At 49.2% G+C, this 18,385-nt stretch overlaps 1 protein-coding gene across 1 annotated transcript in view; it reads right to left on the bottom strand.

Annotated features, from left to right (window-relative positions):
- The window catches only part of HK1 (hexokinase 1), a 79,224-nt gene that overhangs the window by 44,199 nt on the left and 16,640 nt on the right, over window positions 1-18,385 (bottom strand). The window contains exon 2 of the mRNA XM_043983910.1: window positions 6,240-6,402. Coding sequence (XP_043839845.1) covers window positions 6,240-6,402 — 163 coding nt within the window. The remainder of the gene's footprint in view (window positions 1-6,239; window positions 6,403-18,385) is intronic.

The raw sequence follows: 18,385 nt of genomic DNA, 5'->3' as shown, positions 1-18,385 counted from the left end.
AGTCCAATCCCTTCTTTGGACATTCCTGCGCTGTGGGTGACATTTCCAGCACTTTCATTAGCAGAGAGGCCAGAGTGGCCCCCACCAGGAGCGCTTCTTAAACAAACCCTCTGAAGGGCCCCTAGCCACTCTCCGCTTTTTAATGACTGCTGCTGCAGCCCGTGCATAATAGAAAACAAACACTGGGGCAGATGTCTTTTTCAAGTGGGAGTTGGCCCTGGAATACAGCACAAACAGATGCCACCTTTCTGAAATGCCTACCTTCATGAGCTCTGATCAGAAGCCCAAAGGCTCACTACTGCCTACCTCCTCATTAGTTCTTTTGGGGGTTTTTTTGTTTGTTTTTTTTTTGGCAGGGCAATGGGGGTTAAGTGACTTGCCCAGGGTCACACATTTATCCATGGTACCACCTAGCTGCCCCCTCATTAGCTCTCTAAAGAAAGGGACGCGCAGTCCATCCAAAAGGCGGCCCTGTCTTCTGCAAAGGAACCATCACTGGACAAACTGCTCCTCAGGCGTCAGGACCCTATAGGAGCACTTTGGCTGGATACCTCCAAAGAGGAGTAGCTTTACTTCAATGAGGCAGCACTCCCTTCACTGGTACTGATTGCTACCCCTTCTCTTGTTAGTGTTTTCCAATGAATTCTTTTATATCTCTACCTCCCAGTCTTTTCCCTAAAAGGTCCCACTTTGGGAGACTGCATGCTCCCGTGGCTAGAGTTCTAGATTTCAGGTCAGTATGACTGAGTTGGGATTCCACTTCTGACCTCTGACTATGCAAGGGATTGAACCTCCAGTTCAATCGTTCTTTGTCTCTAAGATGGGGATGAAGGCCTGTAGCATGCACCTTCCAAGGCTGTGGCAGTGCTCAAATGAGATGGTTAAAGTGCTTTGCAAACCTTAAAGTGCTCTATAAATATGTTGGTTATTAGTATTTCCACTTGCCCCCTGAACATCTCTTGACAACGCCTCAAACCCCCAGAATTTCTGAGTTGGAAGGGACTTTTTGCACATCAACCAGCCCAAGTCCCCCTCTCCCCAACAATATCTCTAATGAATGACCAGTTGGTCTCTACTACAAGACTTCCGGTGGGGGCAGTTAGGTGGCACAGTGGATAAAGCACCGGCCCTCGAGTCAGGAGTACCTGAGTTCAAATCCAGATTCAGACACTTAACACTTACTAGCTGGGCAAGTCACTTAACCCTCATTGTCCCACAAAAAAAAAAAAATAGAAGAAAAAGAAAAAAAAAGACTTCCAGTGGCAGGGGAAAGGGACAGGTACAGGAAAATTGGCATTTACTCCATCAGTGCAGATGGGCACCTTTCCTGGTACTAAGTCTTCGAGAATTGCCTCGGGCGCTGTTCCCTGGACAGATCAGATCAGTTGGAGTTGGTTGAGTAGGGGAGTCACATGGGCAGATCCAAACTTAATAAACATCACTTAATGAACGTATGTACGACAGATTGAGATGGGGAAAAGTTAAGGCAGAGTGACTCATTTAATTAGGAGACCATTGCAATAATCTAACAAAATATACATGGACCTGAAAAAGCTTTCTGCACGGACATTAAATCCTATGAGAACGTAGAGAAGGAAAATTCTTACAGCATCTAGTACAGTGTCCAGCTCGTGGTAGGTACTGAACAAAGGAGTCACTCAGAGTCTGCAGAGACCTTTCGACAAGTTGTGTGACCCTGGGCAAGTCACCTTATCTCCGAGCCTCAGTTTCCACATCTGTGAAGTGGGGATAGTAACACCAGCAGTATACAGTTGTTATGAGACTCAAATGAGGTAATATATGTCAACAGCACTGTAAACCTTAAATAAACATCAGCTATTATTAGGACTGCTTTTGTCATTCAAAAGCCTGAGCAGATACCTCCCTAGCCCTGGACCTGAGAAGGGAATTTCTTCACATTTAGTTTCTATTGTTACTTGGGTGCTTCGGGATTAACAGCAATTCTGTTGGTGACTAATTACTCTATTTGAAGCTGTGATTAATATTTTAGAAGTAGAACAGGACCATCTGACTTACTGTTCTGGGGCCCCATCCTGGAGGCTGAGAATACACATGCACACACACACACATACACAAACACAGACACACAAACTGACCCTCTCTGTCTCTGTATCTCTGTGTGTGTCTGTCTCTGTCTGTCTCTGTCTCTGTCTGTCTCTCTCATCTAAGGGGCTAGGAAATCTTCAGTCAATGTGGGATGGGGGGGGGGGGGGCTCACTGAAATCTGACCAGTTCCACTCCAGGATACAGCCAAGGCAAGAAGAGGAATACAGATCAAACAATCCAGGTGACCTCTTATAAAAGATGCTTCAGGGAGATGAGATGACGCAGCGAACCCCCCCTTGGAGGGAGGGAAGGGGGAGGCCCACAGGTGGTCAGTCACACTTTATCAATCAGTTGTGGTGACTTTTTTTTCCTCTCTTAAAAATGCTATTTATCATATTAGATGATTCTCTGGGAAGGGAGGGATAGACTCAGATGTGGCGTGAGAAATGAAAAATGCCAATAAAAACTTATTTTTAAAAACCAGTACTTTCTACCACTACCCTCTCCCTCTCCCTCTCCCACTCCCCCTTCCTCTCCCTCCCCCAGCTGCTGCCACCTGGAGTCTTGGAGCAGCCTGAATGACTGTTTCCAAAGCAGGACAAAGACCCCACCCTCCCGGCCTCTGAGCTCCAGGGCGCTTGCCTCCCGGGACCTTGTGCTTAGGAAGAGAGCGCCCTGATCTCTGTGGGAGGAGAGGAGGCAGGGGAAGGGGAGCAGCTGAATCCAGACGGGAAAGGCAGGTGCTCCTCAGCTGGGACAAAGCCCCGCCCAGGCTGCACCTGCTGGGGTCACAGCAGAGAAGGCTCTGATATCCTGAATGGGGGGGCGGGGAGCAGGTGACCTTGGGGAGGTATCATCTTTCCTCCTCTGCTCTCTGTAAGTGGGGATCAGGTGACTTTTGTTAGGGCTGACCACACCCACTTCGGCTCCCTCTCTGTCCTCTGTGGCTGTTGTGTTTTGTCCTTGGGTCTGGAAGAGGGTGGTGACATCCAGGTGATAAATCCAATGCAGTGCAAGTCATGACATCTGTGCAAAGTCACCAACCTCACTCTCTCCTCCAGAGCCATCCCGGGTCCAGAGGCGAGATATACATCAGCATGACTGGAGATGGCCCCGAATGTTTGAGGCAGAGTTAACTGACTTGCCCAGGGGTAACAGCTAGTAAGTGTCTGAGGTGAGATTTGAACTCAGGTCCTCCCAACTCAGGCCACCACCAAGCTGCCCCTAACCTCCTACAGAAAGGAGCTTGTCCTGGGGGGATGAGAGTTCTGGGATCCTTCAAATAAAATGCTTTTTCACAAAAGGGCTCTTGTCCTATCCTGGCTCTCTGGGACTTTCTCTACCGAGTCTCTCAGCATCCCTAGCTTTCATCAAGGCTTCATTCATGTGTCATCCCCTACAGGAATCCACTCCCGACTCCCCCTCCCCCAAGTTCTTCCTAATTATCAAACACAGAGAGTCATCTGTTGGCCCATTGAGCCCAGCGCAAGGACTTCCTAGGATCACCCGTCCTGCAGGGGACCACCCAAGCGCCCAAGTGAGGCCAGGGCAGAGCAGGGCTTTGACTCCCAACAAAGCTCCTTTTCCACTGTACCCAGACGCCTCCACTGTAATAACTGGTTGTCGGACTGAGCTGACATGGAAGCTACCACAGTCATGCCAGGGATGAAAATGCCAATGTGTGCCCTTGGCACAAACACTGCCTGGACAGGCGGAGGAGTAAACAGGAAGGCTGCAACCCCCTCATCCAGCTCTGATGGGCAGACCCACAGCACTCAGGGTGAAAGCAGGCTCTGGGCAAAAGAAGGGACGTGCAACAGCCTCCGGCTCTGACCCGTCAGGTACCCTGGGCACCGAGGCCCTGGGGGTGGCAGCAGCAACTGCAGCCCCGCTCCTCCTGATGTCCATGTCCTGAGCATCTTTTTTTTTTTTTTTTGGTGGAGCAATGGGGGTTAAGTGACTTGCCCAGAGTCACACAGCTGGTAAGTGTCCAGTCTCTGAGGCCGTATTTGAACTCAGGTCCTCCTGAATCCAGGGCCAGTGCTTTATCCACTGTGCCACCTAGCCGCCCCCTCATGTCCTGAGCATCTTACCCCTACTGGGGCAGGGGAAAATGGGCATGACCACACAGAGAACACCCACCCAGATTCCTGACTTCAGGAAATCTTGCTTCCACATCCTGAGCAGATCCAGTGGAGGCCTGAGGTCCCCACCCACCCACCCTGGGAAGATCCATATGAGCTGACGCAGGGGGAAGCGAGCAGAGCCAGAAGAGTCACATCTGCATTATTCTACAATACCACAGAAGAAAACGCAAAGGACCACCTCCGATCAATACAGTGACTCCAGAAGGCTATTCTGGCATCCCTGCTGCCTCTGGGGAGACTAACCTTTTCAAACACAGCCCATGCCTGGGGTGGAGGGTTCATGGTTGGGGAAAGGGAACGGAGCGGGTAGTGACAGAGAAGCCAAAAAGGAACAATCAATAAAACATCTTAAGAACACACCGATGCAAATGCAAGGAGCCCAGAAGGGCATGCAAACAGGGAGGGCAAGCTTGTTACTACCTTGTGAAATTGTTCAACAGGCACTTGAAAAACCAAAGAGAAACAAATGATTTTATACACAATGTATTCTTTTTCCCTTCTCTTTATCTTGAAATGTTTGTGTTTTTGGATTCAGTGGATGGGGAAAAATAATCTTAAAGCCCCTACACCTGTGAAAAGGAAAAGCAGATGCCTCAAGAGAGGCAGGACTTCTTCAGGCTGAGGAAGACCCTGATTATACTAAAAAGGAGCAAGGGAGTAGGAAAATCCTGAGATTAAAAGTCAGAAGATCCAGGCTCAAGCCCCACATCTGACACTTACTAGATGTATGACCCTGCACAAGTCACCTTAAGTCTCCATGTCTCAGTTTCCCCCTTGGTCAAATGGCAATTTTGGGGAGCAGACCAGGCAGCCTTGACGGGGCATTAAGAGGCCTGCCTTGGAGTAGAAGTCATTCTCCCTCTCTAAACCTGTCTTCTCACCTAGAAAATGGGAATAATGCTTACACTCGCTCCCTCAGGACTGCTTGGAGAAAAGTGCTTTTGTTAAAACCTTGAAGCACTGAGTCAATGTGAAGAATTTTTCCCTCAGGTTTTCTTGAAGGAAAGTACTTTTTATAATTTAGTACACTGGAAGGAGATCCTAGAAGGCTGAAAGAATTAATCTCCAAAGAGCTCCTGAGTGAACTTTCAGACTGAGGAAATCCACAATTGTGACTCAAAACCATAACTAAGGCAGGGCAATCAGAGCTTTGCTCCAGGACATCAATATCTGGTGGGACATACTTTCTTCCTGCCAGCAGAGACCACCATCCCTGGATTGTGTAACTCTAGAGCACATAGTATCAGAGCCATAACTTAGGAATTCTAGGCCTCTCTCTGCCCCAATAAGATCACACCTAGAGTCCTGTCTTCCAATCTGGGTGCCACATCTTAGGACCTCCTACTTCTCTCCTGCCTTTCACCAAGATCCAGTTCTCTTCCCTGACTTTGGGCCATCATCTCCAGGGTCTGTGACCATTGGCATTCCTCTCCTAAGGACTGCCCTCCCCCTTAGGCACAAGTGTCTGTGAAATGAGGCTGTATATTGCTGCAACCATCACCAATCCCCACCTTGCTCAACTGGTTTTTGCCCCAGGTCTACCCAGAAATCCAGATGTGATCTGACTGGGACAGAGGCCAAGAATTCCTAGTAATAGTTCCAACACTGTGCCCTTGAGCTCCCCTATAAAAGTGCCTCTTTAGTAGAGGCCATGTGCTGGATGACTTGGGTTTGAATCCTGCCTTGACCCCTCCCTAGGGTAATCTCTCAGGGCCTTAGTTTCCCCATTTGTAAAATGAGAATAGTAGTAATAAATAGCAGCTACCTCCCAGGACTTTTTTTTTTTTTTAAGTGAGGCAGTTGGGGTTAAGTGACTTGCCCAGGGTCACACAGCTAGTAAGTGTTAACTGTCTGAGGCCGGATTTGAACTCAGGTCCTCCTGAATCCAGGGCCGGTGTTCTATCCACTGCGCCACCTAGCTGCCCCTCCCAGGATGTTTTTGAAGATCAGACATGATGTGATGTGTAAACCTCAAAGCACTATGTATTCGCTACTTCCTCTTCCATACCACGTCCACCATCTTACCTGAGCCATCAGGAATGGATCTCACGAAAGTCGGCAACATCTTCACGGAAGCAGTTACATGATAATTTCTGGAGAGGCCATTTTGCATAGCTTTCTTAAATCGATTTGTGACCTCATTAAGCATTTCATCTGAGAGCCGCATGGAATAAAGGTACTTGTCGATCTGGAGGGAGAGAAAAGAAAGGCGTAAATGGAGAGGGCAGCATGTGGAGGAGAGCCAGTCCTGCTTCTGTGGGGCTCTGGATTAAACCCTGCTAAAATCTGCTGGGCCCTCATGACTGGTCATTCAGTCCTCGGCTTCCCACTCGAAGATGCTCAATACCTGAAAGGATCATCAGGCTGTGGATCATGGTGGCCTCCCACCCAACCCAGACTTCCCTGAACCTATTTCCAGAGGGATTTTCCTTCTAGAACGTTCTCTCCAAAATGACTGTTATGTGGCTGGTGGCCAGACAGAGATCTCAGGAGAAAGGGCCCCTGGGTTGTGTGTGTTCTTCAGAGTCACCCAGACAGAAGCATTCTTCGCCCGGACGGCCCCTAAACCAGTAGGAAAGGGAGTCACGGTGAGACTCTCACAGCACAGGGGCTACCAGGGGACTAGGCAGCAGAGATCCAAGACTCGACCATGATTATAAGGCCATTGGAATGGACCTGTGTGAGGAGGCTTCCCGTGGCATGGGTGAAGGAGAGTATGAGAGATTCCACAGGGAATCCAGAACCTGACTTCTGAGGGGCCGTTCTCCCCTTCTCCCCATCCCTCGTGGCAGAAATGTGCCAGTTCTAGGACCAGCAACCCAATCTGAGGCTCCACTTTGTATTCCAGCCCCTTCCTCCCTGGTCAATGCCTTAGCAATTGCTGGCCAATCTCACCAGCTTCCACCCTCTCCTTATCTCTAGCCAGCAGGGCACTTCGCTGAGCACAGTCTGGGATCTACGGCGGTTCACCCTCAGGAATCTTACCGTCTAGAAGAGGGGATGAGACCCATGCACAAACAAGCATGATAAAGGAGGAATGGGAGCAGTGCTCACAAGTGGCACATAAGAGAAAGACATCTTGCTTAGAGGCTTCACGGAGGAGGTGATTTTTGAGCCAGGAGAACAGAAGTCCCTTTTCATCTTGTCTTTGTATCCCAGTGCACACAGTAGGTGTTTCATATAAGCTTAGTGGACTGGACCATCCCAGGCACCCATAAAGGATTCTGTAGGATTCCATCCGCTCATGGGATCATAGTACTGTGGGACTCGGGGCTCAAAAGGGACCTCAGAGACCATCCCGTTCGACCCACCCCCTCATTTTACAGAAAAGGAAACTGAGGCCTGGAGAGATTAAGAAACTAAATCTCAGGTTTGGCGTTGAAAGGGACCTTGGAGGTATCCAGACCAACAACCGCCTGACTTTACAGAGAAGGAAATGGAGGCACAAAGAGGCCAAGTAATTCACAGAATTGTAGTTTTAGACCTCAGAGGTCATGTCGTCCAAACAACACCCTCCCCTCATTTTACCAAGCAGGAAACTGAATTACAGAGAGGTTCAGTAACTCCCCCTGGATCACCATCATGATGGGTTAACTGGCATCACCACATCTCATTGATCTAGGGGGTGGAGATAGAAGAGCGGGTTCAAGGAAGGGAAGGTTGGCCTGGTCATGTGCTGTGGGGAGATTGAGGAGAAGGGGGAAGGGGAGGAGAAGCCAGATCTCACAGCGCAGGCCTGGGTCACTGCACTGACAATGACAGGCAGATGGAGGAGAAGAGGCCAGGAGCAGGAGATAAGAGAGTAGTGCAGACTTTCCTAGAAATTTGGTAGGAAAAGCAGCGAGGGGGTGGGGAAACTCCCAGGGGGCCTGGGAGGTCAGAAAAGGCTTTCCTTTGTTTCTTTTTCTACAAGAGAGCTGATCGTGAAGGGAAGGATCCAGGGTAGAGAGAAAGAGAAAACGAAAGAGAGGGATATGAGCAAATACAGAGCAAAGAGATGGGAGGAGAGGGGCTCCAGAGCCCAGGGGAGAGGTAGAGCCTTGGAAACGAAATGCAAAGAGGGGAGGGGGGAAGGATGAGTAAATGGAGGGAAATCACAAAGGAAAGAGGGAAGGAAGTGGAAAGATGGTTGGTCTTTTCCTCCAACTCCTGAATTTTACAGAAGAAACTGAGAAACCACAGAGAGGGGGTCACTGTGGGCCAAAGTCAGAACAAAGGTTGTTCCCTCTGTGTCCCGAGGTCGACTTGTAAGCTCCTGGACCATGCATTGATCATAAACTGCCCTTTGTTTGTATCCCTCAGAGTGTCTAATGTGGCAGAGGGTATACCAGAGTATCATAATAAATGCTCACTGACTGACTTTCTTCTGTGTGGGGATGGTGAAGATCGAAGGGACCTCTGCAGACAACTAAGTCCAACCCCTTTGTTTTTGTAACATGGAAACTGGGGCCTAGAGATAGAAGGTGACTCGTCCAAGGTCACACAGGCAGGAAGTGGCAGAGAGAGGATGTGAACCCAAGCCTGGCACATAGTAAGTGCTTAATAAATGTTTATTGACTGACTCAGAGAGCTGGAAGGAATCTCTGAGGCTATCTCAATCAATCAACCAATCAACATGTGTTCATCTAATCCAACCCCTTTCACATTCCAGGTAAAGATAAGCACAAAACTGCACAGATAACCAATCTCTGACTCCAAACCAGGGCCCTTTCCACTGGACTGCCCTGGACCCTCTACAAAATGAGGGGTTGTGCTCTGAGGTCTATTGAGACCTATAAGCCTATAACCCAGCTCTGCTTCTAAGGAAGAAAGGAGGCGGCAAGCCCGCTGATTTGGGAACCCGGACAGGGCTTTCCCTCCTTGCATCTCTTCTACAGGCACACAGTAGGTACCCCATGAGGAAGGGCCAGCTGGAACAGAAGGTAAACTGAGTGACCGTGGCTCATTCCTTTCCCTCATAGCTTGATCCCCACTTCAGTCTCATCTTCTGTGGGGGATAGATACCCGGCTTCCAAAGCAGCCTGGGTAGGCTAGGAGCCCAGCCTGGGCGAGTGAGAAGAGAAAGAAAGGATGAAGCATTTGGCACACACCAGAGAAGGAATCCCCCAACCTAACCCCTCCCCCCCTCCCCCCCCCCCCGTCCCCAGTGGATGGTCCAAGCAGTTACCACCCCTTCTCTGCACGTCCTCTTCCTTCCAGCACTCAGACCCTTGTTCTTCCTCCTCATCTCAGAGTGACTTCCCAGCCCCCATCTCTAAGCCCCCTCTCTAAGGGGATGCTCTGCTCACATTCCGGCTTCCTTCTATCTTCTTCAGCGGCTTCAGTCCCAGATTCTGGTCTTCAGAATCCCCTCAGGACTCGCAGAGAACGCCTCTCGCTTTCTGATTCCCCAAACTTCACTCTGCGCTATCTTTCTCGGGATGGTTTTGGAAAACTAAATAGCTTCTCAGTTTTGATGAATCCCTGCCTTGAAACAGGGTGATTCGAAGATGAATGTGATAACCTTTTCCAGCCCCTTCCAGCCCTGGGAACTGAGAGTATAGAAGTGGGGTGAAGACCTCAAGAGCCAGAAGGATCTCTCCGCCCCCCCCCCACCTCCATCAGTCCTGGCTTCCCTTCTCTCCCTTCAATCTCAATCCCACAGCTTATTATTGCAACAAGGCACTCAGCCCCAACCCGCGTGCTCTTACCCCCTTGCCCTTCAGCTGCCCCTCTCTGCTCCCAAGCAGAGCAAATGATGCTGAAGTGCACGGGTTCACTACCAATTTATGCCTTCTGACCTCACCAATGTTACCTGACTTTGGTCACATTCTCCAAAGAACCTGTTCCAAACCTTCTCTCCTCAGGTTCACCTCAAGATGACCTTGCCTCCCACTTTACTGAAGTATCAGAGGTCCTCAAGCTTGTAGGTGCCTTCATCTCCCCCCGTTTCTGCAACCCCCCGCAGCCTAAAACCGGGTGGTTCTTCGACACAGACAAGTCCCCCACCTTGTTTTCCTCTGCCATTTTGTTTAGAGCCCTTGTTCTACACGATCTTCTCTCCCTCAGTTCTGGGAAGGCAAGAGACCTTCTTGTGTTTTATAATCATTATGACCTCATCAACCCGGTGACCTCATTGGTTCATATGGATTTAATTTTTATCTTTGTGCTTATATCTCCAACCCTAGGCTCTTTTCTGAGCTCCAATTCCATGCCACCAAATGCCTATTGGACATTTCAAAATGGGTGACCCAGAGGCATCTCAAAATTCAATACGGCCAAAATAGCCCTCAGCACCTTTGCCTTCCCAATCCTCCCCCCTCTTCCCAACTTCCTTTCCACTGCAGGGTCCACCGGCATCCTTTTATTATGCCAGGTTCACAACCTTGGTGCCGTCCTCAACCCCTTGCTCTCCCTCAGCTCATTAATAATAGGAGGAAGAAGAGGAGTAATAGTAGCTAGTGTGTATTTAGCAATGGCTGGCAAAGCACTTTTCAAATATATATATACATATATACACACACATATATATGCATGTATATAATGTGTGTATGTATATATGTGTGTATATACACACATATGTATGTATATACATGTATATATTCTCTTTTTTAAGCAAAAAAGGAGTTTCTTTTTTGAGAAAGAGTGCACACTCACATATAATAAGCATGCGCACACAAGTTCAGAAACAAGTATTATATATGTTCCTAACAATACCCCCCTTCCCACCCCCCTGTCTGACTCCCACTGGCTGGTTGTCAAGACGCACGCTATACATGACATCTAACCCAATGAGAAAACAGCATGAATACATATATTATCTCATTTGATCCTTCTAACAACCCATGAGGTAGGTGCTATTATTATCCTAATCTTACAGATGAGGAAATTGAGGCTGAAAAGAAAGTGACTTCCCCAGGATCACATAGATACTAAGCATCTAAGGCAGGATCTGAACTCAGGTCATTTTCCTGATTCTAAGACCAAATGTCAAATCTTGACATTTCTACCTGCAAAAAATCTCTGGCATCTACCCCCTTCTCTCGGCTCACACCTGGAGTATTATTGCAATAGCCTTCTCACTGCCTCAAGTCTCCCTCTACTTCAATCTGTCCTCCACATAGGAGGTCAAAGTGATCTTCCTAATAAAGCACGCCCCTCGATAAATCCCAGGAGCTCCCTCTGCCCTCTAGCATCAAACATAAAGTATTCTGTTGGGTTTTTAAAGCGATTCCTTACCTGGCTATTCCTACTTTTCCATTCTTTCTCTGCCTCCCCACTCCGTATACCCTACGATCCATGAACAAAGACCTACGTACTGTTCCTCACACATAATACTCCTCTCCCACCTCGGTTTTTGCCTTGGCTGTTCCTCATACCTGGAATGCCGTCCCTTCTCTCCCCTCCTCTTTGTATCCCTGACTCAGGATAAGTGTTGCCTTCAACACAGAACCTTACCTGATCACATCCCTTCCTCCTGCCTCCACTCCCCCAAATTACCTTGTATCAGCTTTATATATGCCTACACATGTGCATGTTGTCTTAGACTATGAGTTCCTTGTGGGCAAGGATTGTTTTGCTTTTTTTTTTTTTTTAATTTTCTATCCCTAGTACCTAGTATTGGCAAACAGCAGGAGCTTAACAAATGTTTGCTGACTGATTGGATTTCCCTCAGCAACTATAACAGAAATGGAACAAAGGGCCACCTTTTTAACAACTACACCCTTCAACTGATGCTGCCCAGCTTCCAGTCATGGGACAGGAAAGCCTCTGAAGAATTCAAGTTGAATTCATTCCCAGGATGGAGAGATGAATGGTGGGCTTGAGTAGGCTGCCACTCATTTTGTTGTTCCTTTGTTTCAGTCGCGTCCAACTTTTCGTAGTAACCCCATTTGGGATTTTCTTGGCAAAGATACTGGACTGGTTTGCCATTTCTTCTCCAGTGGATTAGTTTTGTCAGGCAATCAGATGTTAAGTGACTTTCCCAGGGTCACACATCTAGGAAGTGTCTGAGGCTGGATTTGAACTCAGGTCTTCCTGACCCCAGGCCCAGTGTTCCATAATGCCTCTCATTATTACCAAGCAAAAACCAAGCAACAGAAGTGACAGAGGTAAAGAACCTACTCAGAAAGGCTGTGCGACTCAGGAAAGACGGCTGGGTGGTTGTGGAAGAATGAGCACTAACCACTGGCTAGCCCTTAAACTCCACTAGCATCCATGCCAAGTCAAGAACCTAGAGCAAGGCCCCCATTGGCAAGGAAAATACGGCAGGTCATGCACAAGAGCCCCTGAACAAGAGGGCACGGATGAGCTGCAATCTGGACCCCTGGAAGAAGGGACTCCATTAATGAGAGGATAGAACCATCAAAGCGCCAAAGTCCCTAGTGGGGCACAGCTCTGCACACAAGAGGGATAAATAAATGTCCACTTCATTGGTCAGTCCCCTTTTCTACTGGCTCCTTCCCCATCTACCTGCTAAAATGGTCATGTTTCCCCTTCCCTTGTTGACTACCCAGTGCTTAGCACCGTCCTGGGTACATAGTCCATGCTGAATAAATAAAGCCTTATTGACTGACTACCCTCTTTCTCCTTCCCTTCACCGCCAAACTAAAAAAAGGAGTCCAGACTTTCTGCCTCCATTTCCTCATTCCTCTGCAATTTGGCCATCATCCTTAATCAGGATTGATCACTGACTTAAAGCTAGAAAAGACCTTAGGGGTCACTGAATCAGTCAAACATTTATTAAGCACCTAGGGCAGCTGGTGGTCCAGTGGATAGAGAACCGAGCCTGAAGTTAGGAAGGTCTGAGTTCAAATCTGGCCTCAGACACTTGCTAGCTGTGTGACCCTAGGCAAGTCTTTGATGTTCAGTCATTTTTCAGTGGTGGCTGACTCTTTGTAATCCCATTTGGGATTTTCTTGGCAAAGATACCCGAGTGGTTTGCCATTTTTTTCTCTCCAGCTCATTTTATAGATGAGGAAACTGAGGCAAATAGGGTTAAGTGACTTGCCCAACATCACACCGCTAGTGAGTGTCTGAGGCCAGATTTGAACTTAGGAAGATGAGTCCTCCTGATTCCAAGCCCAGCATTCTATCCACTGTGCCACCCAGCCCTTCAGGTCACGGGCAAGTCATTTAACCCCCATTTGCCTCAATTCCTCATCTGTAAAAAGGGGACACCACCAGAGAGGGAAATGGCCAAGAAAACCCCAAATGGGGTCACAAAGGGTCAGACGTGACTGAGATGGCTCAACAACAAAAGAACAGTAGGCAGTCTGCTGGGTTTGGCCTCCTTCGAGCAGAGCCTGGATGATCACTTGTAGAAATGTCCATGATGGCCAAGGTGGCTGCCCAGGACCCTCCCACTTTCTAATTCTGAGCTTCAGGGGAATCTCTTGTTGAATTAAGGCCCGCCCCCCTGCAAACTTCATTCATGTCTCCACTTCCATGCTGATGACTCCCTGACCTACTTCTCCAGCTCTCTCCTCTTCCCTGAATGCTTTGTCCCACATTTCCACCTGAACTGTGTCCCACTGACCAATAAAACTCAACATCAGGATGACCTTGGACAGACCACTTAGCCTTTCTTTGGTCTCTTCCTGTGTGCGATGAGAGTTGGACTAGGTCCCCCCCCCAGGGGCCTCCCAGCTCCAAATCTGATCTCACATCCAGACAGAGTCTATCATCTTCTCCCTACACCCACCCCCTCCCTAATGTCTCTATTTCTGTTTCTCACCTGACTGCACTTCTCTGGGACTTCTGATAAATTTCTCCACCATGCCCCAGGAAGCTCATTACTGGGGTGAAGTCCTCATCCAGTATGATCAGCCTTGGTAATAGTCTACCACACCTCCCATCCCCCTTTCAGCTTCCTTTTGTTCCTCTTTCCCCATTAGATTGTAAGCCCAAGGGGCAGCTAGGTGGCGCAGTGGATAGAGCACCGGCCCTGGAATCAGGAGGACCTGAGTTCAAATCTGTCCTCAGACACTTAACACTTACTAGCTGTGTGACCCTGGGCAAGTTACTTAACCCCAATTGCCTCACCAAAAAAACAAACAAACAAACAAACAAACAAAAAAGATAGTAAGCCCGGCAGAGCTGAGTGCAAATCCCAACACTTATTAGCTACTCACCAGCCTGAGCCTCAGATTCCATACTTGCAAAATGGGGGCAAGAATTCTTCCCACCACCTGACTCACACTGTTGTTGCAAGGAAAGCATTTGGCAATCCATGGAGTGCCACAGATTTCTGTGGGCTGCTACTGTAGTGTATCTACAAGCATTTATTAGACACTTACTGCTATCAGGCACTGCGCTAGGTGCCAAGAAGACAGAAGTGACCCAGTCTCTGTCTTCAAGGAACTCACATTGAGAGGGGCATAGAATATACACGGGATTGACTGGAGGCCAGGGAGGGAGGTTTTTGCTCGAGGCACTCACAGGGATGGTCAATTATCCTGCTCTTTCCAGCAGTAATGGGAATATTGATTTGATTATTCTGTCTAAAGCAAGAGCCAGAGATAATAGAAAAGGAGGGCTGGAAGAATGAGCATGAGACAAGCAGGGCTGACACCAAGATGGCCTCTCTGGGGAGGTCCTGGAGTTGCTTGATCTAAGGCCAGCTAGATAAAGCAGGTTAGGTGAGTTCTCATTCACTTGTTTCCCAATCAGGACAGATTAGCCCCAAAGCAGAGGTCCAGAGTTAAATGGAGTAACTCCCTCATGGAGAGGGAACTCGATACCTAGAGGTCCCCCATCGGAGGGGTTCTCCTCCTGGTGGGGCAGCAGCAAGACAGACAGAAGAATACCAGAGTTAAATGGATTAACTTCCTTCTGGTGAGGGAACTTGGTACCTAAAGGTTCCCATGTGAGGGTTCCTTTTCTAGGTGGGGAGGATGCAGCAAGGCAGATGGCAAGATGAGTAAACCCTGTTGTGTCCTGGTAGAAGCCTGGATGGGAATGCAGACCCCATGAACTTTGTCATTTTGGATTTTCAGTCCCCAGCCCTGGGCACACTGCCTGACACAAAGTACGCGATGAATATTTCTTGAATTGACACTGTCCCACAGGACTCCTCTGTTGATCAAATCAGATAAAGGATGTAAACAAATCTGGAAAAGCTGAAAGTTCTGTGCACATAGCAGTTACTGGTGGTCACAATACGGATGGCAGTCATAGTAGTTGTGACTGGCATCAGGAATGAGCTTGTGGGTGGCCTTTAGCCACCCATGAAATGAGAAGCGTCCCAAGATCCCACTTCCTGGGCTGGAGATAAGTAAACACCCTCTTAGTCTTGGCCAAGCTTTGGGAAACAGTTCACCCCCCCACGCCAGATGAAAAACTAAACTGAGTAAAAAGAAATACTCTTCCTCCCAGCTCCCCAGTGGATACAGAATTTCCCTGGAGATAAACCTTCTGTCCAGAGAAAAGGGCCAATCAGACAATCAGCAAAAAGATTATTAAGCAACCTAGCAAGAAGCTTACATTCCACAAGACAACAGGGATGTACCTGGTCTATTCAATATGTGCAAAACAAATGAGGTCATTATAATAACGGCCTACATTATAAAAAAGCACCCTCCAAAGCACTCTGCATACCACACAACCACCCCGGAAGGCAGGTGCTGTGATTATCCCCATTTCATGGAGGAGGAAACTGAGGCTGGCTTGCCCACCTTGTGGAATGGGAGGGCACTGGCCCTCCTAGTCTTCCTGGAGGCAGCAGGGTGTCAGCCCCCCCCCCCCACCAGTGTCACCCTTCCTAGTACCACCAATAACTGATGTAGACAGAGTGCTTGCTTTCTGTCCATTTGCTAGGGGAGGTTGGAAGGGTTTGGACAAGCCATTTCTCTCTAGGCCTCAGTTTCCTCCTCTGTAAAATGTGGGGATTGGGCACATTGATCTCTTAAGGTATTCAGCCTGAAAACTCTGTGAGGCTTGAACTGAAAGCAAAGCCAGCCTAGCAGCCCCAGCCACAGCAGTGTGTCAAGCTGCCCGGCCCGGGGCCTCCCAGCTAATAACCCAAACCGGATTGGCTCCACGCGCAGGAACACACTCAGCTTAAAGCTCTCCGGGGCCGGCCCACCTCCTGCCTCCCATTTTCCAGGCCAGAGCCATAGCAAAGGGCAGGCGGCCTGACCGGGAACAAGGGAGGGGGGATGACGGGAGAAAACCACGCTTCAGCCCGCCCCAAAGTGGCCCGAGTGTCTAGAGACAGGGCCCAGCCTCCTGAAGTGACTACAGTAATGCCAGGTCATCCGGGCACTTTTCTTCCTGTGGGAGGTGGGAGGAGGAAAGACCATGGAAAATCCCCATCTTGGCCACCCCCACCCTGGGCTCGTGGCCATCGGCCTTGGTGCTTGTGATCCCTGGGTCCCTTCTAACCAAGCCAACCTTGTTGCTGAGGGGGTTTAATGTGGACAGAAATTCACGAGCCATCCACCCCTCCTCCAAAGATCCCAAGGATCCAGAGCTCTTTTGGGGGGCCAGGTTCAGAAAAGCCCCCTTGCTTCAGGGGAGGGAAGGAGCCCAGAGGATGCCTGGTCAGTCCATCCTGGCTGAGAATCTCTACCCCCAGGTAGGCCACAATCTAACAGCAGCCTGCTTTACTAGGGATCTTTAAAAAAAATACTCAGGAAAATGAGCAAACACGACAGTCCCATTTTGCAGGAAGGTAAGCCAAGGCCCGGAGGAAATCTGAAAAGGCGTTTTAAAAAACCACATTGAGTGGACCTCCTGTGGAGGATGTATGGAAGAAAAGACAGAGGGGGGAGCATTCTCAGCAAGGAGTTCCTACATCCTTCTGAGTATTAAACAACCCTTGAAAGGTGAACCACAAACTCCTTCCTTCTCCTGTTAGTAATAGTTTCACAGGGATTCCAAAGCACCACACCAATCCTATCTCCACCAATTCCTGCAGGCAGCATGATTCCCATTTTATAGAGGAGAGTCGCCGAGGCTGGTAGAGCAGGTAGGTGTTTTTTACCAGAATTTGTATAAACCCAGGTCTGACTCAGGGTTAGAGGACACGCAGGTCACTGCATGAATCCAACATATCGTCGTTTTACAGATGAGGAGGAAACTGAGGCACGATGGGATGACTTCACACACACACACACACACACATTCTCCACCAGGATATTAGAAGAATGACTCAGCCCTGCCCCCAGCTCTGAGCTAGTTGGAGAGAGATGGCCTGGGGACACAGCCTCCATCCTTATTACAAGAGCAGAGGGATATGGAGGGAGGGAGAGTGAGGGGAGAGGGAGAGAGAGAGAGGGAGGGGGGAAAGGGGGGAGGGGGGGAAAGAGAGAGAGAGAGGGCAGGAGCAAGCACTCTAGCTAGCCTCCTGCTCCTCTTGCCCACAGCATCCTGAGACACTTCCCCCTCTGGCGAGGTCCAGGCCAGTCACAAGCTGTCTGCTGCGCTCATTCCCCTCCTTCATGTCTTCCGGGGGAGCAAGGGCCAGCCAGATTCATTTTTTAAAAGGCACTGGCCCCAACTAGAACCTCTGCTGTGGGCGGTCTCCAACTGGCCCGGCTCCCTTCTCCCTAACCGAGGGCCTGACCCGATTTCCTGCTTAAAACAAGCTCCTTCCTCTCCCTGCCCCTATCTCTGCTCAGAATAGCAGAAGGGGTCTTTGCCAGGGGAGGGGAGGCCCTTCTGGTGTGTGGCGTCAGTCACTCAGTTTTGTTAAACTATTTATTACGAGGGATAGCGTGACAGATGGGGGAGGAGAGGGGCACGTTTAGAAACAAAGGTGGTTTTCAAAACAAAAGCAGGGGGGACTCTGACTTGAGGCTGCAATTCTGAGTAGGACGGGCAGGAAACAACAACAACAAAAAGACAGAACCCCCTAAAACCAAATACTCCGACTGCATTCACATCAGCCCTGGCACAGAAGGGAGGGGTTCACAGCAGTGGAAATCAGGGACCTTAGTGATCACCTGCTCTCACCCATTCATTATAAAGATGAAGAAATGGAGGCCCAGAGAAGGTGGAATGATTTACCCACGCAGCAGAGCCAGGATTCACACTCAGGTCTTCAGACTACACACTTGGGACCATGGCCTCATCTGTGGTTCAAGCTTCTCTTCTCCAAAAGCCACAGGACCTGCTCATTCCCACACATCCAGCCCGGGCTACCTGGGACTCACCTTCCCCAGGCCATCATCTTCCATGGTTGGCCCCAC

Source organism: Dromiciops gliroides, chromosome 2 (genome assembly GCF_019393635.1).
Source record: "Dromiciops gliroides isolate mDroGli1 chromosome 2, mDroGli1.pri, whole genome shotgun sequence".
In the NCBI taxonomy this organism is placed as follows: domain Eukaryota; kingdom Metazoa; phylum Chordata; class Mammalia; order Microbiotheria; family Microbiotheriidae; genus Dromiciops; species Dromiciops gliroides.
Note: the sequence above shows the minus strand (reverse complement) of the source record. Positions and strands in the feature narration are given on the sequence as shown.